This window comes from Filicampus tigris, chromosome 21 (assembly GCF_054856515.1).
Source record: "Filicampus tigris isolate MCC_2025a chromosome 21, RoL_Ftig_1.0, whole genome shotgun sequence".
NCBI classification, from domain to species: Eukaryota; Metazoa; Chordata; class Actinopteri; order Syngnathiformes; family Syngnathidae; genus Filicampus; species Filicampus tigris.
In genome coordinates, this window is record NC_141237.1 from 3,297,955 (window position 1) to 3,316,236 (window position 18,282).

General features: G+C 39.2%; 1 protein-coding gene across 1 annotated transcript; it reads left to right on the plus strand.

The window, feature by feature from the left end:
• Nucleotides 1-3,818: 3,818 nt before the first annotated feature.
• rdh12l (retinol dehydrogenase 12, like) lies at nt 3,819-8,210 on the plus strand. The gene is made up of 7 exons (XM_086020951.1): nt 3,819-5,294; nt 5,537-5,652; nt 6,300-6,455; nt 6,562-6,666; nt 7,365-7,574; nt 7,676-7,868; nt 7,948-8,210. Exons 1-7 carry the CDS (start codon nt 5,281-5,283, stop codon nt 8,048-8,050), a joined length of 897 nt encoding a protein of 298 aa, XP_085877077.1. The 5' UTR covers nt 3,819-5,280; the 3' UTR covers nt 8,051-8,210.
• The last annotated feature ends 10,072 nt before the right edge of the window (nt 8,211-18,282 follow it).

Consider the following 18,282-nt stretch of genomic DNA (forward strand, 5'->3'; position numbering starts at 1 on the left):
TCAAGTCTTGCATAACAAGCGAGAGGAAACCAGATGATGGCCCGAAAGCAAATTCTGGAATTCGATGTTTTTTTTTTTTTTTGAAGCAATCAGATGTTTGACGCTCAAGGTTGCTCCGTTTCATCCATCGCAGAAATGAAAAGAAAACCTGTTGATGGCGCTATGAATCACGGCAACTCTCATGAGTGCCCTCATGCTGACTACACGTCAATTTGATACTTTACACATCCACAATTGGACCGCTGCTTGTTTTCGCCGGCCAAGTGTCCATTTGTCAACGTCGGGCTCGCCTTCACCTTAAATGCTCTCTTTGGAACGGCAAACAAAGACATGTAAACACGCGTGTGTGCAGCAAGGACGCGAACAAATCAACATACAGGATGTGTGGTCCGATGCGGTTGATTGTCTTGGAGTTCAATCGGCACCGTTTCGAAAGAACAGCAAACGCTCGCTTGGAGCTTCAAGCGGAGTGTGAGTCAGTCCCATAAATGTTTTGCAGATTGTGCATGACAGCCAGTCTTCAAAGATCCAAAAGATACTTTAAGAAGAGAAAAAGAAAGAAAACTTACTGAAAATAGTGCCAAAAATAGACATTCAAAATTTCAAAAGTTTTAACAATATCAAGTGTATTACAAATACTGTATTAAAAATATTATTTATCAAAATACATAGAAAAAACATGATACTTATTTTAGATATTAAAAATATTTTTACACATTATTGTTGATGTATTAAAGTGAAATATAAACAATAACATTTAAAAAGAGTCATTTGAAAATTATGCATATATATATAATGAAAACAGTACATTGCATTCATATATTAAGGAGCTTGTCGATATGAAGTAAATAATGCTCAAATAAATTAAATTAAAAACCCTTATAAATGTCTTTGTGAAATATAAATAAAAACAAAAATATCATTATGACTATTATTATTATATTGTTGAAACATTGCATACTTGTATATCATTGATGTATCAACTGAAGGTTACTTCAATTTAATTTCTATTCAGATTTGGAATGCAGTTGCTGAACGGCAGAGCTTGAAGACGTGCGTCCAAGAAGACGAGCACATTTTGTCAGCAGGACGCCGGTTCTGTCGCTGCTCATCGAAAGTGACGGAGTGCAGGCCCCCGGCCGGGCTGGTCCACCAAGAGCACCGAGGGGCCTGTTTCCTGTCCGGGTGGAAATGAAACCAACCCAAATGCATCGTTTTGTTAACCTAATAGCATTAGCTTAGCCATTAAGCCGTTGCCAAAGTGTGTTTGGGGCGTTTTGGGGAAACAAGAAAAAAACTTCAACAAAAAAGAAAAGTACACTTGCCTCAGTTCAACCATGACCTGAAGGACATCAAGAAAAAAAACATTTTTTTTAAGCTAACACATTGGTACTTTTATGCATATTGTGATTTTTTTTTTTTAATCAATCATTCTGATGATGCTTCCTCCTGTTGTCAAATCCAGATGATGATGTCGTTGCATGTGTAGGTGGCGCCACAAACTTGACAACAACCGGCCACCATCAATTCACATAGTTTTCCTCGCGTGGAGGGCTAATGCGCCAATAAGCTGCTTTGCTAGCCACCACGAGAAACCACAGAAGAAGACAGAGAAAACGGAAGAACAACACGACAGGTAGACACAGGTTCGGTGCTCACATTTTTTCTCATGTTTGCGATTCATTTGGAGAGCAAATGTTATTAGTCTGTTTTTATACAGTGCGGTACGGTTGAGTGTGTTTTTTGTGGACAATAAGCCAAACTTTTGTTGTTTTCGGGGCGGAAAATGATTACATGCATTTCCAAACATTTCGGTAGGGAAAGATGATTTGCATCCCCTCAAAAGCGTAACGTAATATTGTAAAAGTTGGATTCATGCGTAAAATGAAACTTGGATCAAAGCAATCTTAGCAGCTGTTTTGATAAGTTAACACGGCCACGTAAATAATGTTAGTGAGCATCGAGGGAGGAAACATTCCACATTCAACTTTCGTCTTGCCTGGGAAAATGTGCTCGGGCTGCGACACGCGTCCAATCTGTGAGGACTCAAACGTTAAAATGTGTGTTTGCATGCGGACGAGAGATCATGGCGTGTGTGTGTGTGTGTGTGCTATGATTGTTATCAGAAGGCCATTAGTGTGTGTGTGTGTGTGTACTATGTGTACTGTGTGTACTGTACAAGGAATGACAGCACACACACACACACACACGGGGCGCCAAGCGGCCGACTGAAGTAAGTGTAGCATGAAAGGTGGCAACGGCGGATGATAATGACGATGTTTATCATTTGGCCCAAGAGAGCCGCGACCTTGAGAAGACTTTTGTTGTAATGTAAACATGGCTGGTTGTTTCCTGTTCGTCTGGAAGATTGACTCTTGACCTCGGGTGACCTCTGCGGCAAGGCACTCTCACTGGCTTTTCCAGTCCTATAATGATGCCTTCTTACTTTTATTTGTTTGATTCGATTTTTACTGACCAGTGTGAGCATGAGTTTTATATGATTTATTTGTTTATATTAGTGGTAGGAGTTGTTGTTGTAATAGCAGTGTGGATTTCATTCAAAATGTTATTTATTATTTATAAAAAATTTGGTTCTTTTGACATTTACATTTATTATAGGTGTTGTTATTATTAGTAGTAGTAGTAGAAGTAGTGCTAGTAGTAATCATAGTGGTAGAATTTGATGTGAAGTGTAGTTTTAATGTAATTATTCTTTTGCATTTTTTTCTTTGAAATTGGATTTGATATAGATTTTGTATTATTTATTCATCGTTTCTTGTCATTTCACTTAACAGATCATTCTTTCAATGTTTATTGTATTCTAGATATTTATATTGTACTTTTTATACATTAACTTCACATTGTTCTTTGTCATGAATTTTGATTTTTCCATTTTTTCACTATGTACCTTACAATGTACATAGTGAGAATTAAATTAAATTTACATATATATATATATATATATATATATATATATATTCAATTATATGAATTGTATTGGTATTCTAAATGTATTTTACATCTTTTCCGTCTTTTTTCTTGAAACTATTCAAATCAGCAATTCCAATCTTAGCCTCACAATGAGCTTGGCGTTCGGCGTTAGAGCGCCCCCTGGTGCTCCGGCATGCACTTAACAACCTTCAACGAGTATCTGATCTGATTTTGTAGGTTTAACGTCCACGCAGATGCGTGGAAAGCTTCCACTTGCACTTCTCCGGACACTTGCAGGTCGTTTTGGACGCGTTCGTGCAAGTTCCACCCTTGCAGGGCGTCGTCTGTTTATTTGTGTTGACTTCCTGTCTGTGCCAAAATAAGAGAACGTGCGTCCCAACGAGCAACCGCGGCGCTCTCGTTATAACTAATGGATTGTTCTCATGGTTTATTCAGCGCATCCTCCCGCTGGTCCATTGTTTTGGGGCCTCTGGGAATTTGCGAATGTGGCGCCGCCGCCAGAGGTTAAATAAAGTTTGATCCTTTCTGCAGGTGACCCAAACATCCTTCCTTCATCATCGTCATCGTCATCATCGTGTATGGAAAGAAATGATTTGATCTCCTGTTCAAGTTGTATCTTTGCTCACTTACAAAGTCATTTGCAGCTTCAATTCAAATATGTGTTGCGTGAAATTCGTCTGTTGTTCATTCTTGTGTTGTATTTCACGTTCATGCTTACCTGCTTACTTCAACAGTTCACAAACGTCGGAAGAATCATTGGTGAGTTTATTTCACAATGACAGACTTTACTCTCCCACGCGCACACACACCCACACCCACACCTACACATTCACTCCTTTTCTGACTGATTAAGCAAAAAAAAGGGAAGTCAGTGTTTGCTGACGTGCAATCAGCTGCTGAGTTTCCTCTTCTAGTGACCTTGTGTGCACAAATTCCACCAGTAGGTCATTCAAACAATTCCCCAAGCACAGCAAAACAAACAAAAATAAATACACAATCATAATTCAAAGTGTGAATAAAGCAACTTCTAACCTACTACTGATTGGCCAGTAGAGAAAGAGAGAGAGGCCTCAACGGTCAGTATCTCTTTTGGTCATTGTTGGATATCACGTTTGGAAACACAGATATTAAACATTTTTCGTTTCGTTTTGATATAGAAACACTCAAATTGATATACAGCTTGATTTCATCCTTTGTTGTCTGGGTCATAAGAAGGTCTAATAACTTGTTTGATTTTTGGAGGAATACCGGAAGTTGTCACTGACGGCATTTATCATACTGACCACGAGATGGCGATAGCGTGACGCCAGCTGTTTATGAAAGAGAGGGCAATAATAATAATAAAATTAATAATAAAATTAGTAATGCATAAAACCGCAGCAAATGAAAATTGGACTTTGCTTTTGAGTTGTGGTTCAACATATTTTTCTCGCTAACTAACTAACTAACTAAATAAATAAATAAATAACACGCCTGCACAAAAATGATGGTACGCCTAGAAATGATAATGATGATAATTTTGACCATAGGGCAGGGACAGCCCTTGTCATACAGTATATTGTAGTGCGGAGAATCACTGAATTCACAGTGTTTGCTGCCCCCTGTTGGACAGCTCTATGCGCGCATCCTAGGTGCTTGGGTGTCGAAAGTGAATTCACAAATAAATCAATTATTCAAAAGTCAAGAATAGGCCTTTCAAATATACCGTAAAATGTTTTTTAATAAACTCTCAACAGCTCGACGACTCCAACCTTTGAGCATGCTTAAACATTCCCTCCCCAAAAAACTTTGCATGGGTTGTAACATAAATCGAACGCACTCTTAGCAAGGACCGACCCATGTGATCAGTTTTAACCAATCACGTTCGTCCAATGTTGTCAAAACTCGCCACCGATTGGCTATAATGACAGTCGGTCAATTTAGCCTCCCCTAAGCCTAATAACAAACCCTTAACTATTCATCGCTATGAAATTTAGTATAATATACATTATAAATTTCATAATACTAGTCTGCTTGCTAAATGACTCATACCGTTTAATCGTTTATCCAAACATATTTAACCAAGAGAAATGATGTCGGCACGGCGTGTGTGTTAACTGGAACGCACTCTAAAGTGGGGGCGGATGCGTATGATCCTAACCAATCACCTTCGATCAAGGGCGTTAAACTCGTCGATAATTGGCTCAACTGTGAGTCGGTCAATTTTAAGGACGCCAGTTCTGCGTCGCGGGTTTGGGCGTTTAAAGTTGATTAAGGCGATTTTATAAGTTTCTGCGAGAGTTTTTGCGAATTAGTTGTTTGTTTTGCTGCCTGCTTCAAGAAAGTGACATGCAGTCGATAAGGTGAGAACTTAAATTAGTTAATGACAACTAAAGGGGTTAACCTGGGCATTTTTTAATTTCTCGTTGCGTCTAATTGACAAGCGACCAAGTCATCGTTGAAATGTTTTCTTGTTAATGTGCTACCGGGGCTGTTCCTGTGGGCATTTGCACTAGTTTTGACATGTTTATTTTCCTGGTTCGTGACGCCAAGCCACTTTGCCGGTTGAGTCACTCGCTGACGTAGTTGCTCAATTGTGTGGCAGGAACCTGTTCCGCGCTCCCTGGGCCAGCGACGTCAAGCTAGAGGGCAAAACTGTGATTATCACCGGAGCCAACACCGGCATCGGCAAGGAGGCGGCGGCCGACCTGGCCACCAGAGGTCAGTGTGCACTAAACGAACACACCTGAGCGAGGCCCTGCCCGAGTTTTGTTTTTGCGGAGTCATTCTTTTATGCACTCATTGGGTATGCTTGCATTTAAGTAGAGCAAACCTTTTACACAAGTACCATTTTAAAAAGACTAGTTGGCTCTATTACAACATTTTATTTGAGTGATTTTCAAGTATGTGTTTTAAAAAAAAAAAAAAAAGTTTGTATATTCTGGTTTTAGTATTTAGTGGTTTCTAATATTTTGGCAACAACCGTATTGTTTGTTTTATTCATCTTCAGTATTGTTTTGTACCTTTTATTGTTTGTTTGTTTTTTGGTTGTAGTTGGTTTGCAGTGATTTGTTATGCTGCCGGGGCAAAATATTTGCAGCTGTCATGGTGACGTAACAAACTTAATCGCAATATTAGTCAATGTGTTAATTTCTCCGTTTCGTCACTAGGGCGCGCACTTGTGTAATAGTGCCGCCTGATTGAAATTTCCTCATCAAAATTCGCAAACTATTGACATTTTCAAAGTTTTGTAACTTTCCATTGAAATAAGAGAATTACTGGCAATCAACTACAAATGTGAAAATTGTTTGTTTTGTGTGTTTTATTTTTATTTTGTGAAATTCTCAAAATGTTGGAACGTTTTGCAGGGGCCAGGGTGATCATGGCGTGCAGGGACATGGAGAAAGCGCAGGTGGCCATCAAAGAGGTTAAAGATCGCTCCCTCAATGAAAACGTGGTGTGCATGAAACTAGACCTGGCCGACACCAAATCCATCCGCGAGTTTGCGCAGGCCATTAATGAAGGTGAGGTGTCCCTCATGGATGCACCCCAGCCCCCCTTTAATTCTCTTTATCGCTGCCAAACATTCCTGTCATGTTTTTTGTAATTTCTTTTTTTTTTTTTTTTTAGGGGAGTCCAAACTGAACATCTTGATCAACAATGCCGGCGTGATGATGTGTCCTTCCGGCAAAACGGCCGACGGCTTTGAGATGCACATTGGCGTCAATCACATGGGTGAGTTACTCAGATCATTTTTTTCTTGAAATGACGAAATGCTGTGCATTTTACTGAAATGTAGGATGTTTGGAATGAGGAAGTCTATTTGGAAAGTATTTCTGAAATTTTACATGTCATTTGGGGGATTCTGAATAATTGTGGGAGCGCTTGGAATGTTGACCAAAGCATTTGAAGCAATCTCTTGTGTATTCACAAGTGAATGGCTGTTAGCATTGTTAGCATGCCGCTAGCATGTGGTCAAGTTGCTCAACAGCGTGGCGGAGATTACGGCCAAGGTAAACACGGCTTTTACGACTCGATTCTTACGGCCGCTTTTATGGCAACTTTTTGCGTTGCGTCACACTTGATGATTTGTATTATATCACATTTGATTGCTGTTGTTTATTATTAGCGTGATAAGATGCAGGGGTCACTCCGGTTTACTGAAGTGGCCACAAACGCTGACTGCTCTCTTTTATTAACCCAGGAAAGCTTAACCCTTAGCCCAGGCTTCAAACACTTACCCAGATTTCAATTGAAACCCTACTTTGTAACCCTAAACCATTCTTGAAATGTTAATTTTAAAATTTGTATCACTTTTGCGAAACCTGGTCTGGAAAAATCTTTATTCTGGCTTGAAACCGTACCCCTTGTTTGAAAGCGTAATTTGAAACCTTCACCTTTTGAGAGTGTCCTTTTTGGTTTGACCTCCCCAGGTCACTTCCTGCTGACGTACCTCCTGCTGGATCTCCTTAAGCGTTCGTCTCCCGCCCGCGTGGTGACGGTGTCCTCCATGGCTCACACTTGGGGCTCCATCAATTTGGACGACATCAATAGCGAGCGCGCCTACGACAAGAACAAAGCGTACGCGCAGAGCAAGTTGGCCAACGTGCTCTTCACGCGCTCCCTCGCCAAGCGCTTGCAAGGTCAGTCCACGTTTTAGCTTCAAAGCGTTCATGCTTTACGCAAGAAGCGCGTGACGGCGTTTTGTTTTGAGCACCCGGCCGTGTCTGGACGTGCTTGTCAGGCGCGGGCGTGACGGCGTACTCGCTGCACCCGGGCGTGGTGCAGACGGACTTGTGGCGCCACCTGAACGGGCCTCAGCGCTTGCTGATGAAGATGGTCAGCCCCTTCACCAAGACGTCGGAGCAGGGCGCCCGCACCACCGTCTACTGCGCCGTGGAGCCCGCGCTGGAGCAGGAGAGCGGCGGTTACTACAGGTAAGCTGGGGGCCAGCGCCGGGACCGCCCGGGTATCGCTCGCTCGCTCGCTCACGGCCGTTTTGCTCCTTCGCCGCAGCGACTGCGCCGCCGCCAACTGCTCGGCGACGGGCAAGGACGACGAGCTGGCGCAGAAGTTGTGGGAGCTCAGCTGTCGCATGCTCAACATCACGTGGGACTGACTTCCGGCGGCGCGTCCTGTGTTGCCCTCTTCCATTTTTTTTTTTTTTTTTATATTCAGAACTCGGCGTTTGTTGTTTGGAGTTGTTCACGGCTTTGCACTGAATGTTTGCTTCCACTGTATGTACTTAAATAAATAGAACAAGTTATGTTTAACCGGCACCCCTTGTTGGCTTTTTACTCCAATTTCAGCTCCATGTTTTTGTTGTTGTTTTTAAAGGATTTTGCTGTTTGCTGGAAAATGTTATGACATCCGTTCCAGTCATTGGTAGGTAGTGTCCTAATGTATATAGATGGAGAGATTTGAACCCTTTATGCGCAGGTTCGAAAACCACACAAGTCACAGCAGAAACGAGAAATCATTTTTCTGTTTTAATGTGTTATGTTTCACGTGATCATTTTCCCGTTATAACGTGATTCATTTCATTAGGAGGTCTGCTAGAAATGGTTTCCCGGGTGGACAAAACGTTGTCTGCTCACCTTGATGTACTTTCAAGTCAGTGTGTTTTTTTTTGTTTTTTTTTTTCTTCTTATTTGAATTTGCAAATGTTCCATTTGTGCTGACTCGGTATTCCCCCCCCCCTCCCCCAGCAGAGCATCAAAGTTCATAACACGTGACTGGTGCTCAGCGCATCCATGAAGGCAATATAAAAGATTGAAGATTAAGAAGTGCAAACCTGCTTGCTTGTTTATACTCTTTCCACACAATAAAACAATTGCTGGTGAACATTCGAAAGCGTCCTTGTATTAGGACTCAATGTATCAAAGTCTCGCATGATGCTGGACAGAAAACAATAGTGCTCATTTCTTTACATTCAGTGTGTATTGAAGAAAAGATTTTTGGTAAATGAAAGTGAATGAAACGAATACATTTACATGCTGTGCACCCAATAAGGTTGATGCATCAAATTGTTCTGGCATGAGCTTATTTCATTTCCTCTTCCAGTCTGGTTTGGGCACATTTTGGACTTGAGTTAAAAAAATTAAATAAATAAAAACTTCCGGCAGTCCTGGTGCTCCACGTATCACATCTCTTGTCTCACGACAAAGGAACAGGACAGCAAAGCGAGAGGTAAGTAGCTCATTCACTCCAACCATTTCAAGGTGATGTTTTGATTTGTAAAATTTGTAACTCTCAGAGAAAATGTCATCCCAGAAGTGAAACAAAAAGGAAAATCTCTTGACTGTGTCCAGTATCAGAGGATGTGCGTTAAAAACTCACACACGAAAATGATGGAAGTGGACTAAATGGAAAACTGCCGGACGGCAAGGGTATACCCTGCCCTCGTTTTTTGAAAAAAAAAACCCCGCCCCTTACCTTGTTTTTTCGAAAAAAAACAACACCTTACTATATATGTATATTTATATATATATATATATATATATATATAGTAAGGTGTTTTTGTGTATATATATATATATATATATATATATATATATATATACCCTTACCTCGTTTTTCGAAAAAAACGCCTTACTATACCCTTACCTCTTTTCTTGTAAAAAAAACGCCTTACTATACCCTTACCTCGTTTTTTGAAAACAAAACCCGCCTTACTATACCCTTACCTCGTTTTTCGTGAAAAAACGCCTTACTATACCCTTACCTCGTTTTTTGTAAAAAAACGCCTTACTATACCCTTACCTCGTTTTTCCCCAAAAAAACGCCTAGCTATATCCTTATCTTCTTTTTTCGAAAAAAACGCCTTACTCTACCCTTACCTCGTTTTTCGAAAAAAACGTCTTACTATATCCTTTTCTTGTTTTTTGTAAAAAAAACGCCTTACTATATACCCTTACCTCGTTTTTCGAAAAAAACGCCTTATTATACCCTTACCTCGTTTTTTCGTAAAAAAACGCCTTACTATACCCTTACCTCGTTTTTCGAAAAAAACGCCTTACCTCGTTTTTTGTAAAAAAAAACGCCTTACTATACCCTTACCTCGTTTTTCGAAAAAAAACGCCTTACTATATATACCCTTACCTCGTTTTTTTGTAAAAAAACGCCTTACTATACCCTTACCTCGTTTTTCGAAAAAAAACGCCTTACTATACCCTTACCTCGTTTTTTGTAAAAAAAACGCCTAACTGTATCCTTACCTCGTTTTTCGAAAAAAAAAATGCCCTACTCTACCCTTACCTCGTTTTTCGAAAAAAACGCCTTACTATACCCTTACCTCATTTTTTGGTAAAAAAACGCCTTACTATATACTCTTACCTCGTTTTTTGAAAAAAACGCCTTACTATACCCTTACCTCGTTTTTTTGTAAAAAAAACGCCTTACTATACCCTTACCTCGTTTTTCGAAAAAAAACCCCTTATTATACCCTTACCTCGTTTTTTTGTAAAAAAACGCCTTACTATACCCTTACCTCGTTTTTCGAAAAAAACGCCTTACCTCGTTTTTTGTAAAAAAAAACGCCTTACTATACCCTTACCTCGTTTTTCGAAAAAAAACGCCTTACTATACCCTTACCTCGTTTTTTTGTAAAAAAACGCCTTACTATACCCTTACCTCGTTTTTCGAAAAAAACGCCTTACTATACCCTTACCTCGTTTTTTGTAAAAAAAACGCCTAACTGTATCCTTACCTCGTTTTTCGAAAAAAAAAACGCCCTACTCTACCCTTACCTTGTTTTTCGAAAAAAACGCCTTACTATACCCTTACCTCATTTTTTGGTAAAAAAACGCCTTACTATATACTCTTACCTCGTTTTTTGAAAAAAACACCTTACTATACCCTTACCTCGTTTTTTTGTAAAAAAAACGCCTTACTATACCCTTACCTCGTTTTTCGGAAAAAAAGCCCTTATTATACCCTTACCTCGTTTTTTTGTAAAAAAACGCCTTACTATACCCTTACCTCGTTTTTCGAAAAAAACGCCTTACTATACCCTTACCTCGTTTTTTGTAAAAAAAACGCCTAACTATATCCTTACCTCGTTTTTCAAAAAAAAAAACGCCCTACTCTACCCTTACCTCGTTTCTCGAAAAAAACGCCTTACTAAACCCTTACCTCGTTTTTCGTAAAAAAACGCCTTACTATACTCTTACCTCGTTTTTTGAAAAAAACGCCTTACTATATACTCGTACCTCGTTTTTTGAAAAAAACGCCTTATTATACCCTTACCTCGTTTTTTTGTAAAAAAACGCCTTACTATACCCTTACCTCGTTTTTCGAAAAAAACGCCTTACTATACCCTTACCTCGTTTTTTGTCAAAAAAACGCCTTACTATACCCTTACCTCGTTTTTCGAAAAAAACGCCTTACTATACTCTTACCTCGTTTTTCGAAAAAAAACGCCTTACTATACCCTTACCTCGTTTTTCGAAAAAAAAGGTAAGGGTATACCCTTACCTCATTTTTTGTAAAAAAAACGCCTAACTATATCCTTACCTCGTTTTTCGAAAAAAAAAACGCCCTACTCTACCCTTACCTCGTTTTTCGAAAAAAAACGCCTTACTTACCCTTACCTCGTTTTTTGAAAAAAAAAACGCCTTACTATACCCTTACCTCGTTTTTTGAAAAAAAAAAACCGCCTAATTATACCCTAACCTCATTTTTTTGTAAAAAAAACCGCCTTACTATATACCCTTACCTCGTTTTTCGAAAAAAACGCCTTACTATACCCTTACCTCGTTTTTCGAAAAAAAACGCCTTACTATACCCTTACCTCGTTTTTTGAAAAAAAAAACGCCTTACTATACCCTTACCTCGTTTTTTGAAAAAAAAAACCGCCTAATTATACCCTAACCTCATTTTTTTGTAAAAAAAACCGCCTTACTATACCCTTACCTCGTTTTTCGAAAAAAACGCCTTACTATACCCTTACCTCGTTTTTCGAAAAAAAACGCCTAATTATACCCTAACCTCATTTTTTTGTAAAAAAAAACGCCTTACTATACCCTTACCTCGTTTTTCGAAAAAAACGCCTTACTATACCCTTACCTCGTTTTTCGAAAAAAAACGCCTTACTATACCCTTACCTCGTTTTTTGAAAAAAAAAACGCCTTACTATACCCTTACCTCGTTTTTCGAAAAAAACGCCTTACTATACTCTTACCTCGTTTTTCGAAAAAAAACGCCTTACTATACCCTTACCTCGTTTTTCGAAAAAAACGCCTTACTATACCCTTACCTTGTTTTTTGAAAAAAAAAAACGCCTTACTATACCCTTACCTCGTTTTTCGAAAAAAAAGGTAAGGGTATACCCTTACCTCATTTTTTGTAAAAAAAACGCCTAACTATATCCTTACCTCGTTTTTCGAAAAAAAAAACGCCCTACTCTACCCTTACCTCGTTTTTTGAAAAAAACGCCTTACTATACCCTTACCTCGTTTTTCGTAAAAAAACGCCTTACTATACTCTTACCTCGTTTTTTGGAAAAAACGCCTTACTATATACTCTTACCTCGTTTTTCGAAAAAAACGCCTTATTATACCCTTACCTCGTTTTTTTGTAAAAAAACGCCTTACTATACCCTTACCTCGTTTTTCGAAAAAAACGCCTTACTATACCCTTACCTCGTTTTTTGTCAAAAAAACGCCTTACTATACCCTTACCTCGTTTTTCCAAAAAAAAGGTAAGGGTATACCCTTACCTCATTTTTTGTAAAAAAAACGCCTAACTATATCCTTACCTCGTTTTTCGAAAAAAAAAAACGCCCTACTCTACCCTTACCTCGTTTTTCGAAAAAAAACGCCTTACTTTACCCTTACCTCGTTTTTTGAAAAAAAAAACGCCTTACTATACCCTTACCTCGTTTTTTGAAAAAAAAAACGCCTTACTATACCCTTACCTCGTTTTTCGAAAAAAAAACGCCTAATTATACCCTAACCTCATTTTTTTGTAAAAAAAACCGCCTTACTATACCCTTACCTCGTTTTTCGAAAAAAACGCCTTACTATACCCTTACCTCGTTTTTCGAAAAAAAACGCCTTACTATACCCTTACCTCGTTTTTTGAAAAAAAAAACGCCTTACTATACCCTTACCTCGTTTTTCGAAAAAAACGCCTTACTATACTCTTACCTCGTTTTTCGAAAAAAAACGCCCTACTATACCCTTACCTCGTTTTTTTGTAAAAAAACGCCTTACTATACCCTTACCTCGTTTTTCGAAAAAAACGCCTTACTATACCCTTACCTTGTTTTTTGAAAAAAAAAAACGCCTTACTATACCCTTACCTCGTTTTTCGAAAAAAAAGGTAAGGGTATACCCTTACCTCATTTTTTGTAAAAAAAACGCCTTACTATACCCTTACCTCGTTTTTCGAAAAAAAACGCCTTATTATACCCTTACCTCGTTTTTTTGTAAAAAAACGCCTTACTATACCCTTACCTCGTTTTTCGAAAAAAACGCCTTACTATACCCTTACCTCGTTTTTTGTAAAAAAAACGCCTTACTATACCCTTACCTCGTTTTTCGAAAAAAAAGGTAAGGGTATACCCTTACCTCATTTTTTGTAAAAAAAACGCCTAACTATATCCTTTCCTCGTTTTTCGGAAAAAAAAACGCCCTACTCTACCCTTACCTCGTTTTTTGAAAAAAACGCCTTACTATACCCTTACCTCATTTTTTGGTAAAAAAACGCCTTACTATATACTCACCTTGTTTTTCGAAAAAAACGCCTTATTATACCCTTACCTCGTTTTTTTGTAAAAAAAAACGCCTTACTATACCCTTACCTCGTTTTTCGAAAAAAAACGCCTTACTATACCCTTACCTCGTTTTTCGAAAAAAACGCCTTACTATACCCTTACCTCGTTTTTCGAAAAAAAACGCCTTACTATACCCTTACCTCGTTTTTTGAAAAAAAAAACGCCTTACTATACCCTTACCTCGTTTTTCGAAAAAAACGCCTTACTATACTCTTACCTCGTTTTTCGAAAAAAAACGCCCCACTATACCCTTACCTCGTTTTTTTGTAAAAAAACGCCTTACTATACCCTTACCTCGTTTTTCGAAAAAAACTCCTTACTATACCCTTACCTCGTTTTTTGTAAAAAAAAAAAAAAAACGCCTTACTATACCCTTACCTCGTTTTTTAAAAGAAACGCCTTACTATACCCTTACCTCGTTTTTTAAAAAAAACGGCTTACTATACCCTTACCTCGTTTTTTGTAAAAAAAAAACGCCTTACTATACCCTTACCTCTTTTTTTTAAAAAAAAACGCCTTACTATACCCTTACCTCGTTTTTCGAAAAAAAACGCCTTACCATACCCTTACCTCGTTTTTTAAAAAAAACGCCTTACTATACCCTTACCTCGTTTTTCATTAAAATAGGTAAGGGTATACCCTTACCTCGTTTTTCAAAAAAAACGCCTTACTATACCCTTACCTCGTTTTTCCCCAAAACAAAAAAAGGGTAATGGTAAAGTACGGCGTTTTTCGTGAAAAACATGCTAAGGGTAAGGCGTTTTGCGAAAAAAATGACTATGAGATGTCGACGATGTGTAATCATAATTTATTGTATCAAACAATATTAAATGTGAAAATGTAAGATGAACAAGAAGGTTAGGTACAAGCTGTCTAACGCTGGAATCGAACCCTGGTCAACCATGTCACAGTCCTCTGCTCTAACCACTCAACTATGGTCACCACACTGCTGACCAAAGCAGCACAAAATGCCAAATGCATTAAACGCACTGTTTGAATTATATTCGGCCATGGTGGTAAAACATTTAAGTCCTTCATGGAACAACAATATTGTGCAAATGGAGGTGGGATTTGAACCAGCGTACCACTGGTCAATGGGCAAGTGACTCTACCAGGTGAGCTAAAGCCAAGACAACCAAATATGTGAAGCAATGTTTATTTGTGTTTGCAAGGTGGTTTTTTTTCTTTTTCCGAAAAACGTGATAAGGGTATTGTAAGGCCTTTCTTTAAAAAAACGCAAGAGTATAGTAAGGCGTTTTTTTTTTGCAAAAAAACAAACGACCATGTATAGTAAGGGAATAGTAAGGTTTTTTTTGCACAAAAAACTACCATGTATAGTAAGGCTTTAAAAAAAAAAAAAAAAAAAAAAAAAGGACCATATATAGTCAGGTGTTTTTTGGGGAAAAAAAAATCCATGTATAGTTAAGTGTTTTTGGGCGGAAAAAAAAACGACCTTGCATAGTAAGGTGTTTTTCGGGGAAAGGACAACAGCCCTTGAGAATTGGACCCGGACTTGCCTGCCCTATCCCTAGTTTGAAGTTTGAAACCCTAACCGGTTTAAAACCCTAACGCGCATTTGAAACCCTACCTTGAAATCCTAACCCTAGTTTGAAACCCTACTTTGAAACCTTACACTAAAGCTCTAACCCTACTTTAAAACCCTAACCCGCATTTGAAACCCTACCTTGAAATCCTAACCCTACTTTGAAACCCTACCTTGAAAACCCAACCCTAGTTTGAAACCCTACTTTGAAACCTTACACTAAAACTCTAACCCTACTTTTTAACCCTAACCCTTCTTTAAAACCCTAACCCACATTTGAAACCCTACCTTGAAATCCTAACCCTACTTTGAAACCCTACCTTGAAAACCCAACCCTAGTTTGAAACCCTACTTTGAAACCTTACCCTAAAACTCTAACCCTACTTTAAAACCCTAACCCTAGTTGGAAACCCTACCTCCAAACCCTGACCCTACTTTGAAACCCTACCTTGAAAACCCAACCCTAGTTTGAAATCCTACTTTGAAACCTTACCCTAAAACTCTAACCCTACTTTAAAACCCTAACCCGCATTTGAAACCCTACCTTGAAATCCTAACCCTACTTTGAAACCCTACCTTGAAAACCCAACCCTAGTTTGAAACCCTACCCTGAAACCCTAACCCTACTTTTTAACCCTAACCCTACTTTAAAACCCTAACCCTAGTTGGAAACCCTACCTCCAAACCCTGACCCTACTTTGAAACCCTACCTTGAAAACCCAACCCTAGTTTGAAATCCTACTTTGAAACCTTACCCTAAAACTCTAACCCTACTTTAAAACCCTAACCCGCATTTGAAACCCTACCTTGAAATCCTAACCCTACTTTGAAACCCTACCTTGAAAACCCAACCCTAGTTTGAAACCCTACTTTGAAACCTTACCCTAAAACCCTAACCCTACTTTTTAACCCTAACCCTACTTTAAAACCCTAACCCTAGTTGGAAACCCTACCTCCAAACCCTGACCCTACTTTGAAACCCTACCTTGAAAACCCAACCCTAGTTTGAAACCCTACTTTGAAACCTTACTCTAAAACTCTAACCCTACTTTTTAACCCTAACCCTACTTTAAAACCCTAACCCGCATTTGAAACCCTACCTCCAAACCCTGACCCTTCTTTGAAACCCTACCTTGAAAACCCAACCCTAGTTTGAAACCTTACCCTAAAACTCCAACCCTACTTTTTAACCCTAACCCTACTTTAAAACCCTAACCCTAGTTGGAAACCCTACCTCCAAACCCTGACCCTACCTGACCGAAAACCTACTTTAAAACCCTACTTTGAAACCCTACTCTGAGTCTCTAGCCCAAGTTTTAAACATTACTTTGCAATTGTTTGGTGTTCTGCCGAATGCGTGAGCTATCCTTATTCAAGATTTAACTTGATCTAGCTAACTTATGACCTCTCAGCAGGATGCTAAACGTTTTTTTTCCTGTTGTGTCAAGTACGCTTGGATCGAGAGCAGAGTCGCATCGCACTTTCTCCTCAGCGCTGTCTTCTGCACATTCACCCTCCTTCTCGTTGACTTAACGGCACGATACGATTGGTGAGACAAACTGGCCAATCACAAAATTTTCTTTTTTTTTTTTTTTTTTTTTTTAAAAACTCACACAAAAATAAAAAAGGAACTCACCCGCAGGTTTTATGCACTTGTGACGCACACGGCAGTCCGCGGCCACGCCTCAGCACTTCCGCACTGAACGGGCTCGTGGTCGGCTGCTGAGTGCAGTGAGACGGCTTGAGCAAAATGAAACAGCGTGAAGACAGCGGAGCGCAGCAAGAAAACAAAGCGTAGAAACAAGTAAGCCATTGTCTCACAAAGACACCAGGGAGGCATATCATCAGCAACAACGTGTGAATGGGAGCATGTGAAAAATGGAGAAAATTTGAAAAATGACTGACACACTCTTCATGATGGTACACAATCATACAGTAAAATAAATTCACTGGACAGACGGGGCATGTCAAAAAACATGGATTTAATTACATTTTATAGATTTTGGATTGGCTTTTCCCCTGGTACTCCATTAAAAAAAACATGCATCTTAGTTTCTGACTGCGAATTTCCTTCGGTGCGAAAGCAAGTCAAAACGCAATTACGACAACTTAAAAAAAATGTGTTTTTTCCATCAATCAAAAACGGTTTCCATGAAGTAGAAACATTCAGGTTAAACAGAGGATTTTTTTCAGGTTGGGGGGAGGGGCAGGTTGCTATGTAATAAAGCCAATTGCATTATTTCAATTGTGGACTACTTGAAAGAATTAGTTTGCTTCACCTTAAGAAATGAGTTGACACAAAGTTATACATTTGATAACTTTTACGCCTTTTATGATAGATGCACACCAGGTATAAATCACTGACGTTGCTGATGATTTATGCTGTTTCATCGAATTTATTAAACTTGGATAGTTTGAGTTTTTGCCAAGCTTTTACATGTTGTTGCATATTAATAAACATGACAAAACATACAGCTGTGCCAATATCGAATCGAATCGTAATCCCAACGAATCGAACTCAAATTTTTGAATCGTACCCCACGTATCGAGGAATGAATCGAATCGTCTTTTGTGGAGGGATGCATACCCCGATTAGATGGCTAGGTAGGTAAGAGATAGACACATAGATATCGATATATATCCCCCAAATACAAAATAAGCACTAAAATGGGCAGATTGGTGACAGCTGGTGACAGCTGTGATCTTTGATAAGCTTCAATGACAGCAGCTCATTGTTGGAAAACATATTGATTTACTCATTAAACCGCCTCTAATCAGTTGTGAGGCTTCATAAAGGCGTGCTCCTTGGTCACCATGGCCACGTCTATACAATCCATCATTAATGTTTGATAAGGGGCGGCCTATAAAGAGGCTGGGGCACTTCTGCCGAGGTTTACTTTGGATGTGTGAGGATGGCCGACGGGGACTAGTCGCACGCACGCACGCACGCACGCACGCACGCACGCGTTGTGGACGCCACGAGGAGGAAGTACTTGATTTTGTTTGTGCTCGTCAGTTGTCCTCGGCGAGG

Coding starts and splice junctions, on each gene's coding strand:
- rdh12l (XM_086020951.1), top strand. Junction 5,653..6,299: donor GGCCGACCTGGCCACCAGAG/GTCAGTGTGCAC, acceptor AACGTTTTGCAG/GGGCCAGGGTGATCATGGCG. Junction 6,667..7,364: donor CATTGGCGTCAATCACATGG/GTGAGTTACTCA, acceptor TGACCTCCCCAG/GTCACTTCCTGCTGACGTAC.